The sequence below is a fragment of the Cavia porcellus genome, unplaced genomic scaffold (assembly GCF_034190915.1).
Source record: "Cavia porcellus strain 051 isolate PalLab524CR breed Dunkin Hartley unplaced genomic scaffold, mCavPor4.1 scaffold_10, whole genome shotgun sequence".
In the NCBI taxonomy this organism is placed as follows: domain Eukaryota; kingdom Metazoa; phylum Chordata; class Mammalia; order Rodentia; family Caviidae; genus Cavia; species Cavia porcellus.
In genome coordinates this window covers 19,452,091-19,470,190 of record NW_026947493.1, presented here as the reverse complement: position 1 = coordinate 19,470,190, position 18,100 = coordinate 19,452,091, and the positions used below count along the sequence as shown (strand labels likewise).

At 35.1% G+C, this 18,100-nt stretch overlaps 1 protein-coding gene across 12 annotated transcripts in view; it reads left to right on the top strand.

The window, feature by feature from the left end:
- The window catches only part of Slc4a7 (solute carrier family 4 member 7), a 106,073-nt gene that overhangs the window by 18,718 nt on the left and 69,255 nt on the right, over positions 1 to 18,100 (top strand). For 7 of the 12 annotated variants that reach the window (XM_063257063.1, XM_063257061.1, XM_063257058.1 and 4 more), the window contains exons 2-3: positions 11,096 to 11,177; positions 14,722 to 14,868. In XM_063257063.1, the coding sequence (XP_063113133.1) occupies positions 11,096 to 11,177; positions 14,722 to 14,868 (229 nt within the window). Of the gene's footprint in view, positions 1 to 2,471; positions 3,941 to 11,095; positions 11,178 to 14,721; positions 14,869 to 18,100 lie in introns of those variants that run through there. The other 5 variants (XM_063257064.1, XM_063257062.1, XM_063257065.1 and 2 more) reach the window with 4 other exon arrangements.

Genomic DNA, 18,100 nt, shown 5'->3' with positions numbered 1-18,100 from the left:
TACAGTTCCACTATATCCTACATTTGGCTGATAGACAAGTGAAATACAGAGTTCTACTTAATCTTCTTAATATTGTCTTCTGAATAAAATTAAATGTCTGGGTGTCTTGAAACAACTGCCAGAAGACTTTTCAGACTTTGACTTTCTTTGCTTGGGGCAGGCATTTTAGGTAGGCATTGTCTTCACCATACATGTGTGTGTACTAGTGAGAGAACAAGTCCATGCCTCTAATCACAGCCACTAGGTGGTGATCTTACACGGCGAAGACTAAATTTTAGTGGTGGTGAAAAATGAAATGGTTGTGCAAATTAAGCAATGTAGACTCAGCAGTGATATACTTCTGAAGGAGGTGAACTGGCTGTGTTCTTGGCTGAAACACTTATATTTTTAAATGAGACAGGTTTTCTGTTTGTTTTACAGGGGTTTTCCCTTTGTCTTTTGATTTTCTGCTGCAAATGTTTTTGTGGAAATTGAATTAAGATAAAGCCTCCCTATGTATTATATTTATGCTGACTTACTGTTTCATATTTTTTGTTCCTTATGGTAATAACTTCAATTTTACTAGCTGTTACTGAATTAGTAGTATTGAAAGTATGTAAAAGGAAGTGGCTGGGCATGGGGGCTCACTCACACCTGTAATCTTTTTTTTTTAAATTTATTTAAAAGGAAAAAGAGAAAAAAAAAAAACAGAACAAAACAGAACAATGTAAGGGTACAAATAATACAGAACTACAAAAAAAAAAACAGATATCACCACTTAATAGATTACACACTATCATCTTAGAAATGGTGATTCAGGTCACAGGATCAAAGCATACAAAGTGAACATTCAAACAGTGAGACTGCAAATAGTTGTGTTCAATGATCCAATCAAAAATATTAATATGGTCATCTAACACACCTAAACACACTTGCTGTTGTATTCTTTAGGGCACTTTTTTTTTCCCTCTCTTATTACAACAAAATTTACACAATTTTGGGTTTTATTGCTCCCATAGATCTTACTACTTTTTTTGGTAAGAGAATAAAATCAAACATGAGAAAACAAAGCTGTCAGTCAAAACCAAGGATAGACATAGCACATGATGTAAAAACAGAGTACAAGGTTATCAACAATGGTTACCATAATGCCTCTTGCTTCCTTAAGAAGAATTGTCTATCTCATTAGGTTTTATAAAGTTGAACAAAACAGTAGCGAACAAGACCAATAAAACCTAAACATTGTAAACCTTACAGAACTTCAAAAGAGGATAATAGTCAAACCAGAATGGGCATCAAAGTGAATCTTATTGCCTTCAAAGTAGTTGCCTATATTCTGATACTTAATACTGTCATACTTAATACTATCATACTATCATAACAGAGTCTAATCAGTCAAAACAAGATAGTGGGAGTATTACAGGACTTAATCAAGTTAATAGGAAATCAAAAAAGTTACTATAATATATCCTGCTAGTTTTTTTGATTTTTTTTTTTCCCTTTAGTTTAAAAAAGAAATAATTTTTTAATGAATAAGGGAGTGGTTGAGATAAAAAAGGGCATAACAACAAAACAATACAGCACACCTGTAATCTTAACTACTTAAGAGTCTGGGACAGGAGGATAAAAAGTTCAAGGGTAGTTTGAGCAATTTAACAAGCCCTTGTCTAAAATAAGAAATGGATTGAGATAGAGCTCAGTGATAGAGCCGCTTTCCTGTCATGCATGAGACCCCGGGTTCATTCCCCAGCACCATACACACACACACACACCCTCACACTCAAGACTGTATCTCGTTAAAAGAAGAATTACCTTATTTTTGAAAGACTGTCACTGATATTTCACCTTAATGGCATTGATTACATTTGATATTAAATATTACATGTGGAATTACTATTATTATTATTGTACTTGGGGTGAACCCAGGGAGTGCTAAGTTACATCCTCAGCCCTTTTTATGTTTTTAACTTGAGCAAGGGTCTTGCAAAGTTGCCTAACTGGCCTTGGGCTTGTGAACATACTGCGCCTGCCTTAGCCACCTTCCTAGCGGGTGCTACAAGTGTGCACCACTTGTGCTGAATTACTAGATCTTAACATCTTTAAGGTAACATAATCTTTGTTGAAATACAGAAGACAAATTATGCATTTTTCTGTAGTTTGTCATAAGACATATACATTCACAAATAGGTTTTATTTTTTGTAAAGTATGAGTGCCATATTAAACATGCAATGGTAGTTTTTTGTAATATACCACTGACATCTGTTGGGTGTGACTCTGGTTCTGTGTCATTGTTTGTAAGTTTTTAGACTGTTTAGTGTAATCAGCCATTCCCTTACGTGCTTTCAAGTTGTCTTCTGATTTTTGCCAGTTTGACAGTACATATTTTTGACTTTATATTTCAGTGCTTTTATTTCTGTGAGGTATTTACCTCTGGGTATATACAGAGTGGATAATGCTGTACCTAGTGTATCCTTTAAAAATGTTAGGGTGTTAGGTTAAAGGGAAAGGCTGAGCCCTGCAGATTTTATCTTGAATTGTATTTTCATGTTCTTTGCCTTTACCAGAATCCATAAGTTGCTTTAATAATCTCTTGATACTTTATTCCTGGTTGAGGCAGAATAGTTTGGTTCTTATCTCCAGTGGGTGAAGCAGAATGATCATGGAAATGTGTTCAAATTATGATGAAAAAGTAATTGATTACTTTTAAGCCAAATGAGCCTTTTGGTTAAGTAAATGATCTTCCTGGACTGTAGTGAAGATTTATTTCTTTGATTCTGTTTGGTACTGGAGAAAACGATTTCTGTGTTGCTTCATTGATAGTTTTGTAATGTATTTAGAGTATTTGCTCTTGGGCAGATTTTAGGTTTAAATTAAATGCATTCTTTTTTCTTGTATATTTTATCATTTTGTCCCTATTGTATAGTTTTTTTTCCCTGCTTTTATCTCTGCTCCTTTATTCATACTTGTTTGGTTGAATTTGGTGAAGAGTCAGACAAGTATCCACAATTCCTGTAAAAGAGCACAGGCTATCTGTGTTCACCTGGGTCTCTAAATAGTCTGTGGCCAGCTAATCAGATCAGAGTAGCTGAAAAAGGGGGTGTGAAAGGAAAATCCGAGTTTTCGTCAGTCAGATTATGAGGAGATTTGCAAAACCACGAAACTCAGTCTTTTCACTTTTATTTTTGAAACTGGTTATTTTTCATTCAGAAGTTATATATATTTCATGTGTTGTTTTGTTTTTCTAATGATCCTTAAAGTTTTCTTAGTTTTAATTCCGATGTGGTAAATGTAGACATATATAGGTTTCACACACAAGAACCTGCCAAGCCCAGAAGTTAAAAGAGGTGACTTTTGTTTCCTTTTTCCATTGTAACTGTTATCTGTATAAATACTGTGGTTAAAATGATAATTATTAATCCTAGTAATGTAGTTCCAGGTTGGTTTGCATAAATTTAGGAATACTAAAAAAAGTCAAAGCTGTCTTGAGATGAAATCGTTTTGGGGTCTTTCATGAATTAAATGAAAGGGCTAGAATTAAGTCAGTTTGTTGAAAGTTACTGCACACACATGTAAATACACTCATCTATATATATATCTGCCTTTATGTTTGTATTCTGAGTGTGTTCTCTTTTGTACTGACACTCTAAAGATTTCCCTGGGAACCTGGTTCCTGCATTCTTCGTTTAGTATTTCTAAACGTGTGTATTGTATTACTTTCCAGATCTGTAAGTGGTGTGACCCTGTGCAATTTGTAGCTATTAGCTTGGCGGATTAGGTAACTTAGAAGACAGTGATTGGCTGTACCATAAAAGTAACTTAGAAGAATTCATCTCTGCAAAGCACAGTGACCTAAATCAGATATGCACTCACTGTCCCTGGGATCTTCAAGGGACTTACTGCATTACGTTATCAAAAGCAAGAACTATTATGGAAAGATTTCGTCTGGAAAAGAAGTTGCCTGTATGTACTTAGTTAAGATCTTATATTTTATTTACAGATAAACTTGAATCTTTAAAAGTTAAATAGTGAAGCTTCAAGAAATGTCAGGCTTAATTAGCAGTGGCTTAGAATAGTATCATCCTCTGTGTCCTTGGTTGTCAAAGTCATCTGCTGAAGAGTAAATCCTGTGTAAAGTTAGAAATGTTTGTGGTATCTTTTACTCTATAAGGTTGATTTTGAACCTATTTAGAATAATTCATTGAGAGTAGAAGTTATATATATTAGAAATTGGGCAAGAAGTCACTTTCCCTTAATGGTTAAATGTATTTTGAAGCTAAACCGAAGTGTTTGATAACTGAAATTGCCTAGTTAATAATCATAATTTAGGGGAGGTGTTACTTTGGGGTATAGCCATGTGTCGTATGTAATAGAAATACAAATTTGTGTTATGGATCCTCAGTGGCTGTTTTAATTTTGTAAATCTCAAGTATCAAAAAAGATGTGTTAAGGTTATGTTATATTTATAATTTTTAATACTTTTTTCTTATTAGTATGCCTTTGGCCTGCTAATTCTCATTTTTGGTAATTGACCAAGTCAAGTATAAGTTGTAGATTTTGCTTTTCAGGTAAGATAAGTGATTAAGAAGAATTAGTAAAATGTGTTATAGAGTTATAAAATGAGTTTCTAGCAAAATCAAATGTTTGATTTTTGCACAGATTCCCTTTTGTGAATTGAATTTTGACTTTATTACATGTTGATGCTGGTTTTTTTTTTGTTTATAAACTGATTGAAAGTATTGAGTACTTTAATATGCTCAAGCTTTATTTGTGTATATCAGAGGAATATTTAAATGGATCCAGTAGAAATTTTTAGTAAAGTGTCATGTCCTTTGAAATATATTGAACATTTAATACGTGTTCATAGAGAATTCACCTGAACCAAACACTGCTTGGTGCTGGAATAATGCTAAGCCACAGTGACATGGCTTTTCCCTTCTACAGTATTCTTCCTTTCTTGTAACTTTTTATTCAGTTGGGAGATAGTTAAACAAGTAGTTGCATACATTTGTAATTATAGATTAATAAAAAAATCCACATGGTTTCAGGATGTATTGCAGAGACCTTTTTCTATATGGATAAAGAATTCATGTAACAGTACTTGCAGATATGGCTATTAATTTTACTCTTTCACTGATTGTGATCTTAAGTCACCTAAACTTGTGTATATGTTTTATTTTTTATAGGTTTTTTTTTTTTTTTTTTTTTTTTTTTTTTTGGTACCGGGGATTGAGCTCATGACTGGGCACTTGCCAGGCAGGTGCTTAAGCTGCTGAGTTAAATCCCTGACCCTATTTTTTATAGTTAAAGAATGAATCAACTGGAACAGAAAAGCCTATTCCATATCTGAGACTTTACTCATTGTTTATTATGTTTATTTATTAGCTCTGGATGATTCTTAATAGGCGGAGTCGCATTTTAGTTGGAAGTTAACTGATAAGCAGAACATTCAATTATGTTAACATCTTATTCACTGATAGCGCCCGTGTGTGAAGTAATCCTTAGAATATGTTCTCAGTACTTATTGGATGAATAGATGAGTTCCTTAGTCTAGTTTTTAAGGAAATGAGCCTTTCACAGTGCCATAGACTTTTTGGGGAACGAGGAGTATTATTAATGGGGAGAATAGGAATAGGGGGATGACCATCAGGCTGAGAGGCTCCTTCACTTTATCTTATGTTGGGTTTCAGTGAAAAACTGTAGTAGAACCTTAGAAATACTCAACTAATGATAACCGCAGGTGTACTGAGGATGAGATGTCTTGGCAGAACACCTATGGACCTTCTTTTGCTGAAAAACATTTAATTATTTCATGAATCTTTATGGTTCTTTCAACCCCAGTCTCTGCAGAATGTGTGTGCTTTTGTAGGAAATTTCTTATTTTTTTCCTTTCTTTTTTTTTTTTTTTTTTTGTGTGTGCCTTTCTATACATTTTATTTATCAGTAAAGGAGTTAAAGGAGTTACAGAAGGAGCCATTTTTGTAAATAGTTATAAAAATTCTTAACTCTGCTATAAATTTATGCATGTTTGATAACCCTAAAATAGAGTTTCTACATGTGTGTTGATGTGTTGTGTTACTGTGTAGTGGGTGAAACTTGGAGTGAGTTTCATGGAAACAGTATAATATCATAATTTGGGTAGGACCCTGGTAGGTTTTCACTTGCTTTGTGAAAAGTTACCTGATAGTAACTTGGTTGTAACCTGAATCCTCATGTTACTGAATCTAATTACTTGTCAGTATTTATGCCTTATATTTCTTTGAGTTCTGTTTTCATTTTCTTGCATTTTTCACTTTTTCTGTTAGCCCTTCAAAACTTTTCATCAAATTCAAATTGTCTTTAGAGAAATTCAATTTCAATTCATAGTGTTAGCGAAACCATGGAAAAAATAAAAGGCTCCTAAATTATATCAGTGCAGGATTGACTCACTCTAATCCTAAGTAAATTATTTAGCCTCAGTTTCAAAATCATATTTATCAAAACTGACTTGTGGTCCCTTGGGTCATGTCGTATAGTTTATTTAGCTGTTCTTTTTAACAAACCCTAGAGTTATTTCCAATCTTGCCCAATTATAAGCCCTGTTGTACCAATAAACCGCATATACAGGTCATTTCATATGTGGATATTTGAAGCTTTCTCTTTGCTTTCATCTGGATCATTAACATGTTGTTCCTTATGTTACAGTACAGTGGTAGTGACCTTATTTTATAAAAAAAATATTGAAAACAGGGCTAAATAATTTCCTTAAGATACATTGAGTCCCTCTTGCATTGATGTAGTTTGGATGTCTTTTTACTGTTCTGTCTTTTTGAGTTTTCCTGGTGCCATGACCTTCTTTCTTGTTTAGTTAGATTTTCTTAGATTTTTCTAAGCAGCATCCTTTATGACCCATCTAAAAGTCAGAGCAAAACATTTGTGATGTCTGGGGTAGCTCTTGCTATTTTTATTAGTCCACTGTATTCTAGGAGGTAAACAATAGGAAAGTCTTTTCTAGATACAATCTTTCAAATAATTGATTTATAGGCTGGAGGTTTAGCTCAGCGGTGTAAGTGCCTGCCTGGCATGTGTGAGGTTGTGAGTTCAATCTCCGGTATCAAAAATAAATAAATATATATAAAAATTGGCTTATTAGATCAAAATTTGAATTTTTTTTGAGACAGTCTCACTGTAATTAAGGCTGGTGAGCCTCCTGCCTCAGCCTCCAAAGAGTAAGATAACAGGCCCGGGTCACCATGTCTTGCTTGAAATTCGTATTTTTTGAAAATAAAAAATGTTCTTTGTAATAAAAGAATGAAATACTGTAGGATTGTCTCTGCTCTTCAGTGCTTTCTGTCATGGTGTTAGCAGTTCTGTTTCTCTTTACAAATATTTAATATGTGCTTATGATTTTTTATATAAACTTAAGAGACACAAATTAACCTTTCTTTTTTTTCCAGTAATCAGGGTTGAACCCAGAGTCTTGGCACTGATGAGCTACATCACCAGCCTTTTATTTTTAGTTTTTTGTTAATTTTTGAGAGGGGTTTCATTCACTAAGTTGCTCAGACTGGTTCAAACTTTTGATCCTCATGCCTCAACCTCCCAGAATGCTAGATAATAGGCGTGCATCACACTGCTCATGCTGACTTTTTATGAGAAATAAGGACATGCAGTGTTGTACTAACGTGGTAGGTTTTGAAACATACATTTGTTTTATAAAGATATTGCCCACTTAAAACACCCAGTGGCTTTGTTCTTAGGGATTTTCATGTCTGCTGTGTCTTTGTAACATTTGTATGTCAAGATAGCCAGTTTCTGTGGTTCTAAGACAGTTTTATGCTGCTTTTCTTTTCTTCCTTAGTACCAGGAATTGAACTCACAGCCTCTCACTTGCCAGGCGGGTGCTGTGCGGCTGAGCTACATCCCCAGCTTTGCTTTTCTTGTTTTGCAGTGAAAAACTTGGTAATGTTTTTAAGGGAAAGAAGAAATGCATATTTAGTCTTTTATCTTTTTTTCAGTGATGTAGTATTATGATGTTTTAAGGTTTAAAATTTTTTAACAGTTATACAAATTGCACATGAAAACATTCTAGTTGAAAATTTCAATAACAATGAAGTGATATTCTAACTTGTTTTTTATTCAAACTTAAGTTCCTTATCTAGAAAGGAGCAGTTAACAATTTGGTATGGGTCCAACCAGGCCTCTTCCTTCTTTATTTAATATAAATGCATAGAAACATACTTGTACATTGAGAAATAAAATTTCTCTTTGTCCTATGAATAATATAAATGTGATCTTACATTATTTCTTTATCACTTGTTTTTCACTAGTCTGAGATCTTTTCTCAGCAATACATTTAGATCTGTTCTACTTTTGGATCCATTTTAAGGGATTCCTTAGTATGAAATTTCCTTTTACTCTTCGTTTTTTCCTTACTAGGAACACTGGCTAGATGTGGTGGTGCATGCCTAACAATCTCAGCGCTTAAAAAGCTGAGGCAGGTGGATCCAGAGTTCAGGGCCAGCCTGAACTGTATAGTGAGTCACTGTCAGAAAACTTACAAAAACCCATCACAAGGAAATGGAAAGTTCAGAGAACTCGAGTGACTTGTTCAAAGTGTCACACAGAGCGCAGTGCAAGCTGGGTAGACCAGAAAAGAAGGAGTATTAGATGGTACCCTGTTTTTATATTCTACTTTGTAGGAATATTTTTCTGTGATCAGTGTTTAACGGTAAAAGATACATGTATTTTAAGTAATATGATAACAAAGTGAATATTAAATAAATTATAAAGTAATAGATTTCTAAATTTTTTTTGTGGCAGTACTGGGCAGTGACTCTCCAGGACCTCAGGCATGCTAGGCAAGCACTCACTCTGCCACGTTCCTGTCCCTCCAGCCCATAACTTAAAAAAGCAGGTGGGGGGTGCGATTTGAGATAGGTTCTCACGGTGCAATTCAGATTGGCCTTGATGGCACTGTGGAGCCCATGCTCCTTGTGGCAGTCCTCTTGTCTCAGCCTTCAGAATGCCAGAACTTTACACGTGTGCACCACAGCACCTGGCATTTGAAGCTGTTTTTTTAATTTTAGTTAGCCAATTAGTAGTATGTCTAGCATATTTTGAACATGTAAGTATAGCTGCATAAAAACAAGCAGGGTTTTGTTTGTTTGAACGCAGGAGTTAAGTGTATTGTTTTGCTGCTGCTTCTGGCAGTTGTGCAGGCTGCACTTGGAATGGGAGCAGTTAATCCTTATTAGAATAGCCAGTTTGATACCTCTCAAGACACAATTCTTGTCCGTTTTATTTTAGAAGAGATCTTGTCTTTTGCACTTGCATGTGTTTAGGAACTAAATGAGATACGGTCATTGAAGGGTAGATAAAGGCTTGGGAATGTGACTCAGGTAACTGATGGTTTGGTTTCCTTCCTTGGCCTTTCTCTAAGAAGTGCGAAGAACTGAGCAGCAGTTTGATTAGTTACATATACTGCTATCTGTTTCTTAGTGCATTGTATGCCTTTGTCCCTGGTCTGTATAGCCTGCTTCTCCTTTACATACGGCTCCTTAGTGAGTTATTTAACTTCTCTGAGTTTCCTATGTTAAGTTGAACAGCTGTGATTCAGAGTCATATGCCTTATACCCAAATCTGTTCAATGGCTGTTTGGATATCTGGCCTTTAGAAAGTAAGTTTGGTACCAGAAGATCTATGTTTTCTTAATATATTCTGGTTCTGAATTTGGGGTAGCAAGTAGTGAAAGTTTCCAATAGTAAGGAATTTGAAAATTCGTGCAAATTGAGTTCCTGAATTTAGATAGAATGTGGGCATTGAGTTTGGACATGGAAGAAGAATTTTAAGTGTATAGTTTTACTTGGTATGTACTGAGAAGTTTCTTGTTCAGCACTGCTAAAGGTTGCTCAGCGCTCTCCATTCACAGCTCCAGCAGCCCATGCTGCCGCAGGATTGCAGTTAGCTGTATCTGACTTCAACTTGAACTTATACCCAGACTTTTTAAAGGTGATCTGTTCACTTGTTTCTATTTGTGCTTCAGAATTGTACATAATAAGTTGATGATTGTAATGTTCCTTTCAAAAGCTGTTAGAAGTTAGAATGAGAAATTAAAACCAAAATTTTATTTATTTATTTATTTACTTATTTATTTTGAGACAGGATCTTGCTGTGTAATTTAGGCTGGCCTCAAATTTGCAGTGATCCTTCTGCCTCAGCCTCTTGAGTGCTAGGATTGTAGGTGTGTGCTACCATGCTTGGCTGAAATTTTATTCTTATAAAAATAGTCCTTGCAATACAATACTTATGTTTACTATTTTTTTTTAATTGAAGACTGGAACAAAATTAAAAGGTAGAAGCAAAAGACATACACAACTAAAAGGTATAACTTCCAGAGAGTTCGAAGTTTGGTGTGGTTTTTCCTTTGTGGAGTTCTAAAAAGTTTTTCTAACCTTTTGTTGACTTTTAGTTAACCTGTAAGTTATTGGACACATATTGAGTCCACTTCTGAAATTTTTCTGTTTAACCATAGTCCAATATAGTTGTTTGAAGTTGAAGACCTAAAAGCAAAATTTAAGAATATTTCATATTAGCATGTAGAAATTCCTTTGCACCAGATTTTCATCAGTCTCTGGTCCTGGAAAGGCTTTCTGTTGAACATGAAGTGAATATATTACTAGTTATTTAGTATCTTCTGCAAAAAAAACCATTGAAAAATATTTGCCACTCAGTTCCTTTATTTTATTTTTATTTTCTTGTGGCCAGGGGAATTGAATCTGTAACTTGTTCCTTGACAGCTGACCTACATCTCTGCCCTTGCTTTTTAAAAAAAATTGATTTTGTGACAGGGTCTTGGTAAGTTGTCCAGGCTGACTTTGAACTCCTGTCTCAGCCTCCCAGAGAGACAGCTGGGATTATTCTATGGTTGGCATCACATTGGTTCTTACTGAGATTTTTAATGGTATTCTGTGGACTTAAAAAATATCATGTAAACTTACCTTAAAAAGGATGCAGTGAAGAATTCATTTCTTTGAGAGAAAGTAGTCTGTTTCATACTTTTTGACATTTCAAATGTTTTATCACTAAATGTTAAATATTACTGGTTTTATGAGTAAATAAGAATAAATTTGTTTTTAGGGTCCTGATGAAGAAGCTGTTGTGGATCTTGGTAAAACCAGCTCAACAGTGAACACCAAGTTTGAAAAAGAAGAACTAGAAAGTAAGTTTATTTAAAATAACTTACCATGCTTAGCACAGTGGGTTACTAATTAAGGTTTGTTAGTGTTCTTTAAATTCTACCTACTCTTTGTTTTTTGAAACTTTTCTTTGTAGTTGTGAGGTAGAATATGTATTTAGAAGAATGCTGACCATTTTCCTGGTATAGTTTCATCTTGTAGCAAGCATCCATATAAACACTAAGCTGTGTCTAAAAATGGAACATTTTTGTTCTAAAAGCATTTACATAAGTTGGATTTGGGAAAGACTTTCAGACTTCACATATAGTTACCATTTCTTGGAAAAGTGAAAGACCACAGTTACAAAATAAGTAATTATTTTATTTTTTACTTCTGGCAGGCCTGGTGATTTATATTACAAGCACGCCGAGTGCTGGACTAAGAAGCCATTATCATTAATTGTTAGCTAAATGTTGGGGTTTTTTGGTACTAGGGAATCGAATTCATGATGTCATGTTTGCCAGGCAGGTGCTTACACTGCTGAGCTAAATCCCCGGCCCCAAAATGTTTGTTATATAGGTCTGTTTTAAAATGCTGCAGTAACCTCTGCATAGAATTATGAAGCAAATGGTTTCTTCCTTAAGCCTGTAGAAATCCTGACAAATGGTTTCTGTTCTTTTCCTTTTGAAATGATTTTAGATTGACAGAATAGGATGCCAAGATGGTACAGGGCATTCCTATGTGTGCTGCACCCAGATCTATGAATGCCATCATATATTTGTGAAAATGCAGATAACATTAGCTAATTGCTAAGTTAATTAGTAATTGCTAGTCTATTCTTAATTAAATCACAGGTTTGATTTGGAATTTACTAGTTTTCTGCACTAACGGTTTTTTCTGTTCCATGATTCAGTAGTTTTAATTGTCCTGTCTCCCTACTTTCTTCTAATCTTCAACAGTTTCTCATTGGTCCCTGATCTTTCACAACTTTGACACTTCTGAAAGGGGACTGTTAGATCTCCCTTCAGTGACCTCAGTTTGGGTTTGTTACGCTGTTACAACATGAGTAGTAGAGAGCTGGGGGTTTAGCTCAGTGGCACATGCGCCTGCTTAGCAAGCTTGAGGTCATGAGTTTGATCCCTGGTACCAAAAAAAAAATTATTGCAGGAAGAATATGCTAGCCCTTTGCATCTTACCTGTGGGTTCCTGAACAGCATGACTCACTGCTGCTGAGGTTCAGGCTGAGCATTATGTTAAAGTGGTGCTCATGGCAAGTGATTTGTAATTCCTTTTGAGGGACTGCTTTTTTTTCTTTTGTTAAAATCTATGGTACCTGGTTTTATATCAGATGATTAATTTGTTAATTTTGAAAGAGACGGAAAGAGACGTAAGAATTCTCATTTACATCTGAAGTTTTTTAAAACTGCCAAAAGTGACTTCAGAAGTCTAGGCTTATTGGGGCTTGTAGAAAACAAGCCCCCTTGTATATTTTATATTGTAACAGAGGGCACGAAGGCCAAAATAAATGCAGAAACACAAGGTTCGATCTCCCAGTCTTTGGAGTCTGTTACACTTTTATTTATTTTATCTAGTCTTTCTGAACTGTAGATTCTCTGGATTTATTTGTATCTGGATACGTTGCAGTTTTATTCTAAGACGATTGGTGCTAATTGGAGTTACAACTTTGTAATTTCCAGTGCTTGGTAATGGGAACTTGCTTTATTGTGTACTTTTCTTGGTGTTCAGCAGGAAATAGTTTCGCTAAAGTAAACTGGTAAAATCAGTTTTGTTATAGCATTACTTTTTTATTAGAATATCATTCACAGTGTAAAATACCATTTTAAAGTGTGTAGTTGGTTGCTTACATTCACTGTGTCATAACCTTTAACCCTTCGGTGGTCTCCCTCCTCTTTATCCTCTCCCTCCCCTTTCCTTCCCTCCCCTGTCCACTCCTGTCTGTCATACTGGGGCTTGATCCAGGACCTTCACACTGAGACACATCCCTAGCCCTTTTTCATTTCTTTTTCTTACTTTGAGACAGAGTCTTGTTACGACACTAATTTGGTCAGGCTGGGCTCAAATCCAACAGCCTCCTGCCTCAGCCTCAGCCTCCTGCAGGGCTGGGATTACAGGTATGTGCACACATGCCTAGCTCAACTAATACTACTCTTAATCCCAGAAATATTCCTGTCAGCTTTTAAAAGAAACCCTGTATAATCAATTTTTAAATTTGGAATTCCTGATAAAATGTTTTTCTATTTGAGATTTAATTTCTGTGGACATATATTGAGTGCTAACTATGTGCGGGACAGTGCTGAATTGTAGAAGATGTTTCAACAGATAATTTTAGTTCAGAATGTTTCTATAAGTATTAAGTTTTTTTTTTTTTTTTTTTTTTTTTTAACACTCTATAATTGCTTTTTTTGGGAAGGATACTAGGAATTGGACAAGAAGTACTCCACCACTGACCTACATCCCCTGGGCTTTTTATATTCTGTTTTGAGACAGGGCCTTGTAAAATGGCTCAGGCTGGCCTCAAATTTGTGATCCTCCTGCTTCATGCTCTGGGCTAGCTGGGTTTACAGGTGTGTGTCACCACTGGCAGGTGAAAAAAGACCTCAGTGTCACCTTTATTTTGTACCTTAGCTGGGAGCATGAATATCAGATCAACTCGAATACTTGCTGTTTTTTACATGTTCACAGGTGACCTCAAAACTTTCATGAATATTGATTTTTTACAAGGAAGTTCTAGTGAATCAGCAAATTCACAAGTACAGTCTCCAAAAATGTTGAAGATCGAGTTTACTGTTAAACTTTATCTAAGGATGAAAATGTTCTTATTTATGTTCTGACCATCTCATGGAATTTGTTAGGAAAACAGTGTAATCAACTTGATAATTCACTACATTTTTCAAATTTTGTATATAAAAATACAAACAGCTCAATATCAGATATGTTTTGCATATTGTATACTAGTTAAATGGGTAGTCTATGTCCCTCTTTACTGAGTACAGATAGGGGCCTTCATTTAAGCTTTAAAGACACCAAATTCTTACCTCTCAACAGTTGACCTAGAGCAGTTAATTTTCTGGTTCCCTGATTCAGTTTTATTCAGCGGACAAAACCAGAGACTGCCTTTCATAACTTTTATTTTGGTCAGAATACAAAGATAGGGTAATGCAGTATTAGTAGTAGTATTTTTCTGTTCCAAAACATGTCACAACTATTTTGCTTTTTATGTAGTCTTATAATTTCTACCCTTTAATTGGAGTTTTTTTTTTTTTTAATTGGTACCAGGGATCGAACTCACGACCACGGGCTTGCAAGGCAGGTGCTTATGCGGCTGAGCTAAGTCCCCAGCCCCCTAACTGGAGTATTTGGATAATTTACATTTAATGTAGCCCTTAGTAATTTGGAAGTTGCCACATACATGACATTCTGTGCGGTGCTATGTAAAACCAGAGAAGTAACGGGAAGCTACCATTGTTAATTATGTTAGTGTATATGTAATTCTGTGTTATCAGAGTGAATGCCATGCTATTACTCCCTTTTGAAAAATTGGTAATACATTTCTGAATCTGTTGATAGGTCACCGAGCAGTATATATTGGTGTTCATGTGCCATTTGGTAGGGAGAGTCGTCGACGTCATCGGCATCGTGGACACAAACATCACCACCGGAGAAGAAAAGATAAAGAATCGGATAAAGAGGATGGACGAGAATCTCCTTCTTACGGTAAGAGGAGATAGCTGTTCTTATTGATAATTTAGTTCTTTCCTGGAATATATCTTATGTTTTTATATCTTACATTTTGATTACATCTTTTATTTTAATGACTGGAAATTGGGAGTAATTTAGAACTTTACGTACTTTATGATCTTTATTGAAGTAAGATTTTTTTTTAATAAGGCAAATATTTGGCTGATAGGTTAAGATCTCCTTAGTGTAAGTGGCAAAAAAAAAAAAAAAAAAGTAAGGACATTGAGTCCAACTTCAAAGTTATAAAACTTCAGTCTTATCATTTACCTTCAAATTTAGTAGGATTTTATTTCCTTTTCTTTGCCATATATTTCAGTACTTACATATGTGTTGCATAGACATCTGAAATACTAAAGCTTCTGGATTGTATTGACTTTATTTTTGTGTGTGTGCCTTTTTAAAGTCACATTTTTTGGCTGAAGATCTGATCTACTAGGCTGGTGAAGTCATGTAAGCTGTACCACTGTTTGCACTTGTGTGCTATGCTAAAACTAAATTTTTGTGAAAAGACATGGCATAACAAACTCACTGTGTATAAAATAGCCACAACATGAACCTAAGTTACTGGTGACCTAGGTAGACAGACAGACAGACAGACAGGTAAATAATGAGCTGGTAGTCAGGCTGACCTTGACCCTCTTGGCTCAGTTTCCTGAGGGCTGGACTTACCGTTGGGCACCATTTTGCCTGGCTAGCTACATAAAATATCAACTAAGTTTTGAGACGTGTTCCATTATTTAGTGTTCTCAACAATTGCTGTTCTCTTTCTTTTTTTAGTTCTGAGTATTGAACCTAGCACCTCATACATGGCTAGACAGTAGAGCCTTATACCTGCTATAATATGCAAGTGGTCTACCACTTAGTTAAACTCAGCTATTTCACAAGAGTTTCGGAATAGATCTTACTATTTTTTTTTTTTTTCTTATGAGTATTCTTACTGAGCTACATCACCAGCCCTTTTTTTTTCCCTTAATGGTACCGGGGGTTGAACTCATGACCTGCTTCCCAGGCAGGCACTTATGCCAGCGAGCAAAATCCCCAGCCCCAGATCTTACTATTTTCATAGGTAGGAAACTTCAGCTTAGAGAGACTAAAGAGATCTCTTAACCTTTGCTGAGAGACATTCATGACCTAATAAAATATTAATGGTCATGTTGCTGGCAAAGGTCATGTTGCTAGCAAAAGGACAAGAATACTGAATTTAGAAAGCTCCACTACTGAATTTTGACGGTGCTAAGTGATTTAGAAGACTTGCTGTTGCATGTGCGTACCTATCCACTTCAGGATCACAGATGGTTGTCTGTGAGTATATCACTATGCTGATGTAATTGATAGTGAATAAAAAGGCACATGATATTTTTATGACTTAAAATGCTTTGTATTAAACTATGTTTATATATTCACTGAGGTAACAATGTTTCAAGCTACAATAATGGAAAAACTATGTAGCTGAAAATATTTGACTTTTATCTCTGCTCATCTATCTATGGTACTAGAGAATGAATCCAAGGTATTACGCATGCTAGTGCTGGGCTATGTCCACAAAACATTTTTATTTTAAGATAGGATCTCACTTGCCCAGACTGATCCCAGACTTAGTATCCTTCGACCTTAGCCTCTCAAGTATTGAATTTTTAAGGAATTGATTATTCTTAGAGAAGATGTATATCCCTAGAGTAGGTTCGTTTTGGCCCTATCAAATAATAGAGAAAGTGATTCAGGTGATACCCCTTTCCTGTTCTATTTGAAAAAGAGATTACAGAGCTTTTGCTGCTAGACATGGTGAAATAATAGATTGAGTTTTCTCTCTCAGTTTATTCTCCCTCAGTTTTATTAAATTACGATTCTTAACTAAAAACTGTGTATTTCAGGTGTACATTATACAAATATACATTGTGAAATGATTACCACATCATGTTAATTAGTGCATCCATCATTTCACATAGTTTTTGTATCTGATGAGGAAAGGTAAACCATTTTATCATATTTCAAGTGTGCAATGAATTATAAGCTATAGATACCATATTGTACATTAGGTCCCCAGAATTTATTCCTCTTATAGCTGAAGTTTGAAACTGATCTCTGATTTTAAGTAGCTTAAAAGTGAATAAAACATACAAAATGATAATTCCAGACACTGGACAGTGGGCAGCACTGGCTGCGCAGTGGGCATATGTGGGTGAGGAAAATCCCTGTGGCGATCTGATCTTACTGTCTGGAAATAGTCTTCAGGCCACAGCACTGGGAGAGGGGGTCCTGACCAGAGCCAGCAGGCTCTTAGGAGTCATGGGTTAAAGGAGCTGTACAGTCGGAAATATTTTTAAGTCATTGGAAATTAAATCCCAACAGAGGCAAATAACTAATATAGTCTTAAAAACTGAGATCAGGGTTCTGACCGTAGATATGTTGCATTTGGCAAAGGGAACTAAAGCAATGAAAGATGTACTTCAAGGACTGTTCATCGTGTTTATATTAGAAATGGTTGAAAATAAGTGATGTAAGCTTTCAATTAAAGAAACTAAGGAAAATACAGAGACACTTAAACCTAAAGTAAAAGAAAAAAAGTCAAATCACTAATACATGAAATAAAAACCAGAAAACGAATAACAAAAATCAGTCAAACCAAAATCTTGTCCTTTGGAAAGAGTAATAAAATCAGTAAATTTATAGCCAGTCTGGACAGAGGAGCAAGAAGACGCATGCTGTAAAGATCCAGAGTTCTCTATACAGACCCTATAGAAAAGTATTCTGAGAACATTATGAATATCTTCATGCCAACAAAATTGATAATGTAGATTAAATAAACACATACTTTAAGAATATAAACGGGCAGAAATGTATTAAAAGAATGTCCAAAGAAATGGAATTTGTAGTCTAAAGCATTCTCATAGTGAATTTACTACCAGATAATCAGGGATGAATTCAAATAGCATGAAATACAGTTTGTGCTGAGTAATTTAAGAGGAAGGAATACTTTCTTAATTCATTTTATTAATGCAACATTACTTCAATACCAAAACTAGACAGAAGTGCGATATGAAAATGAAACTACAGGCAGAATGTTTCCTGTGAATGTATAAACAACATAAAACCAAATCTCATCCCACCAATAGTTTAAAAAGATAATTTATTGTGATAGACATAGGCTAAAAATGGCCCCTAGATGTTTTATGTTCTAACCCTAACCTGTAAATACGTACTTTCTTAA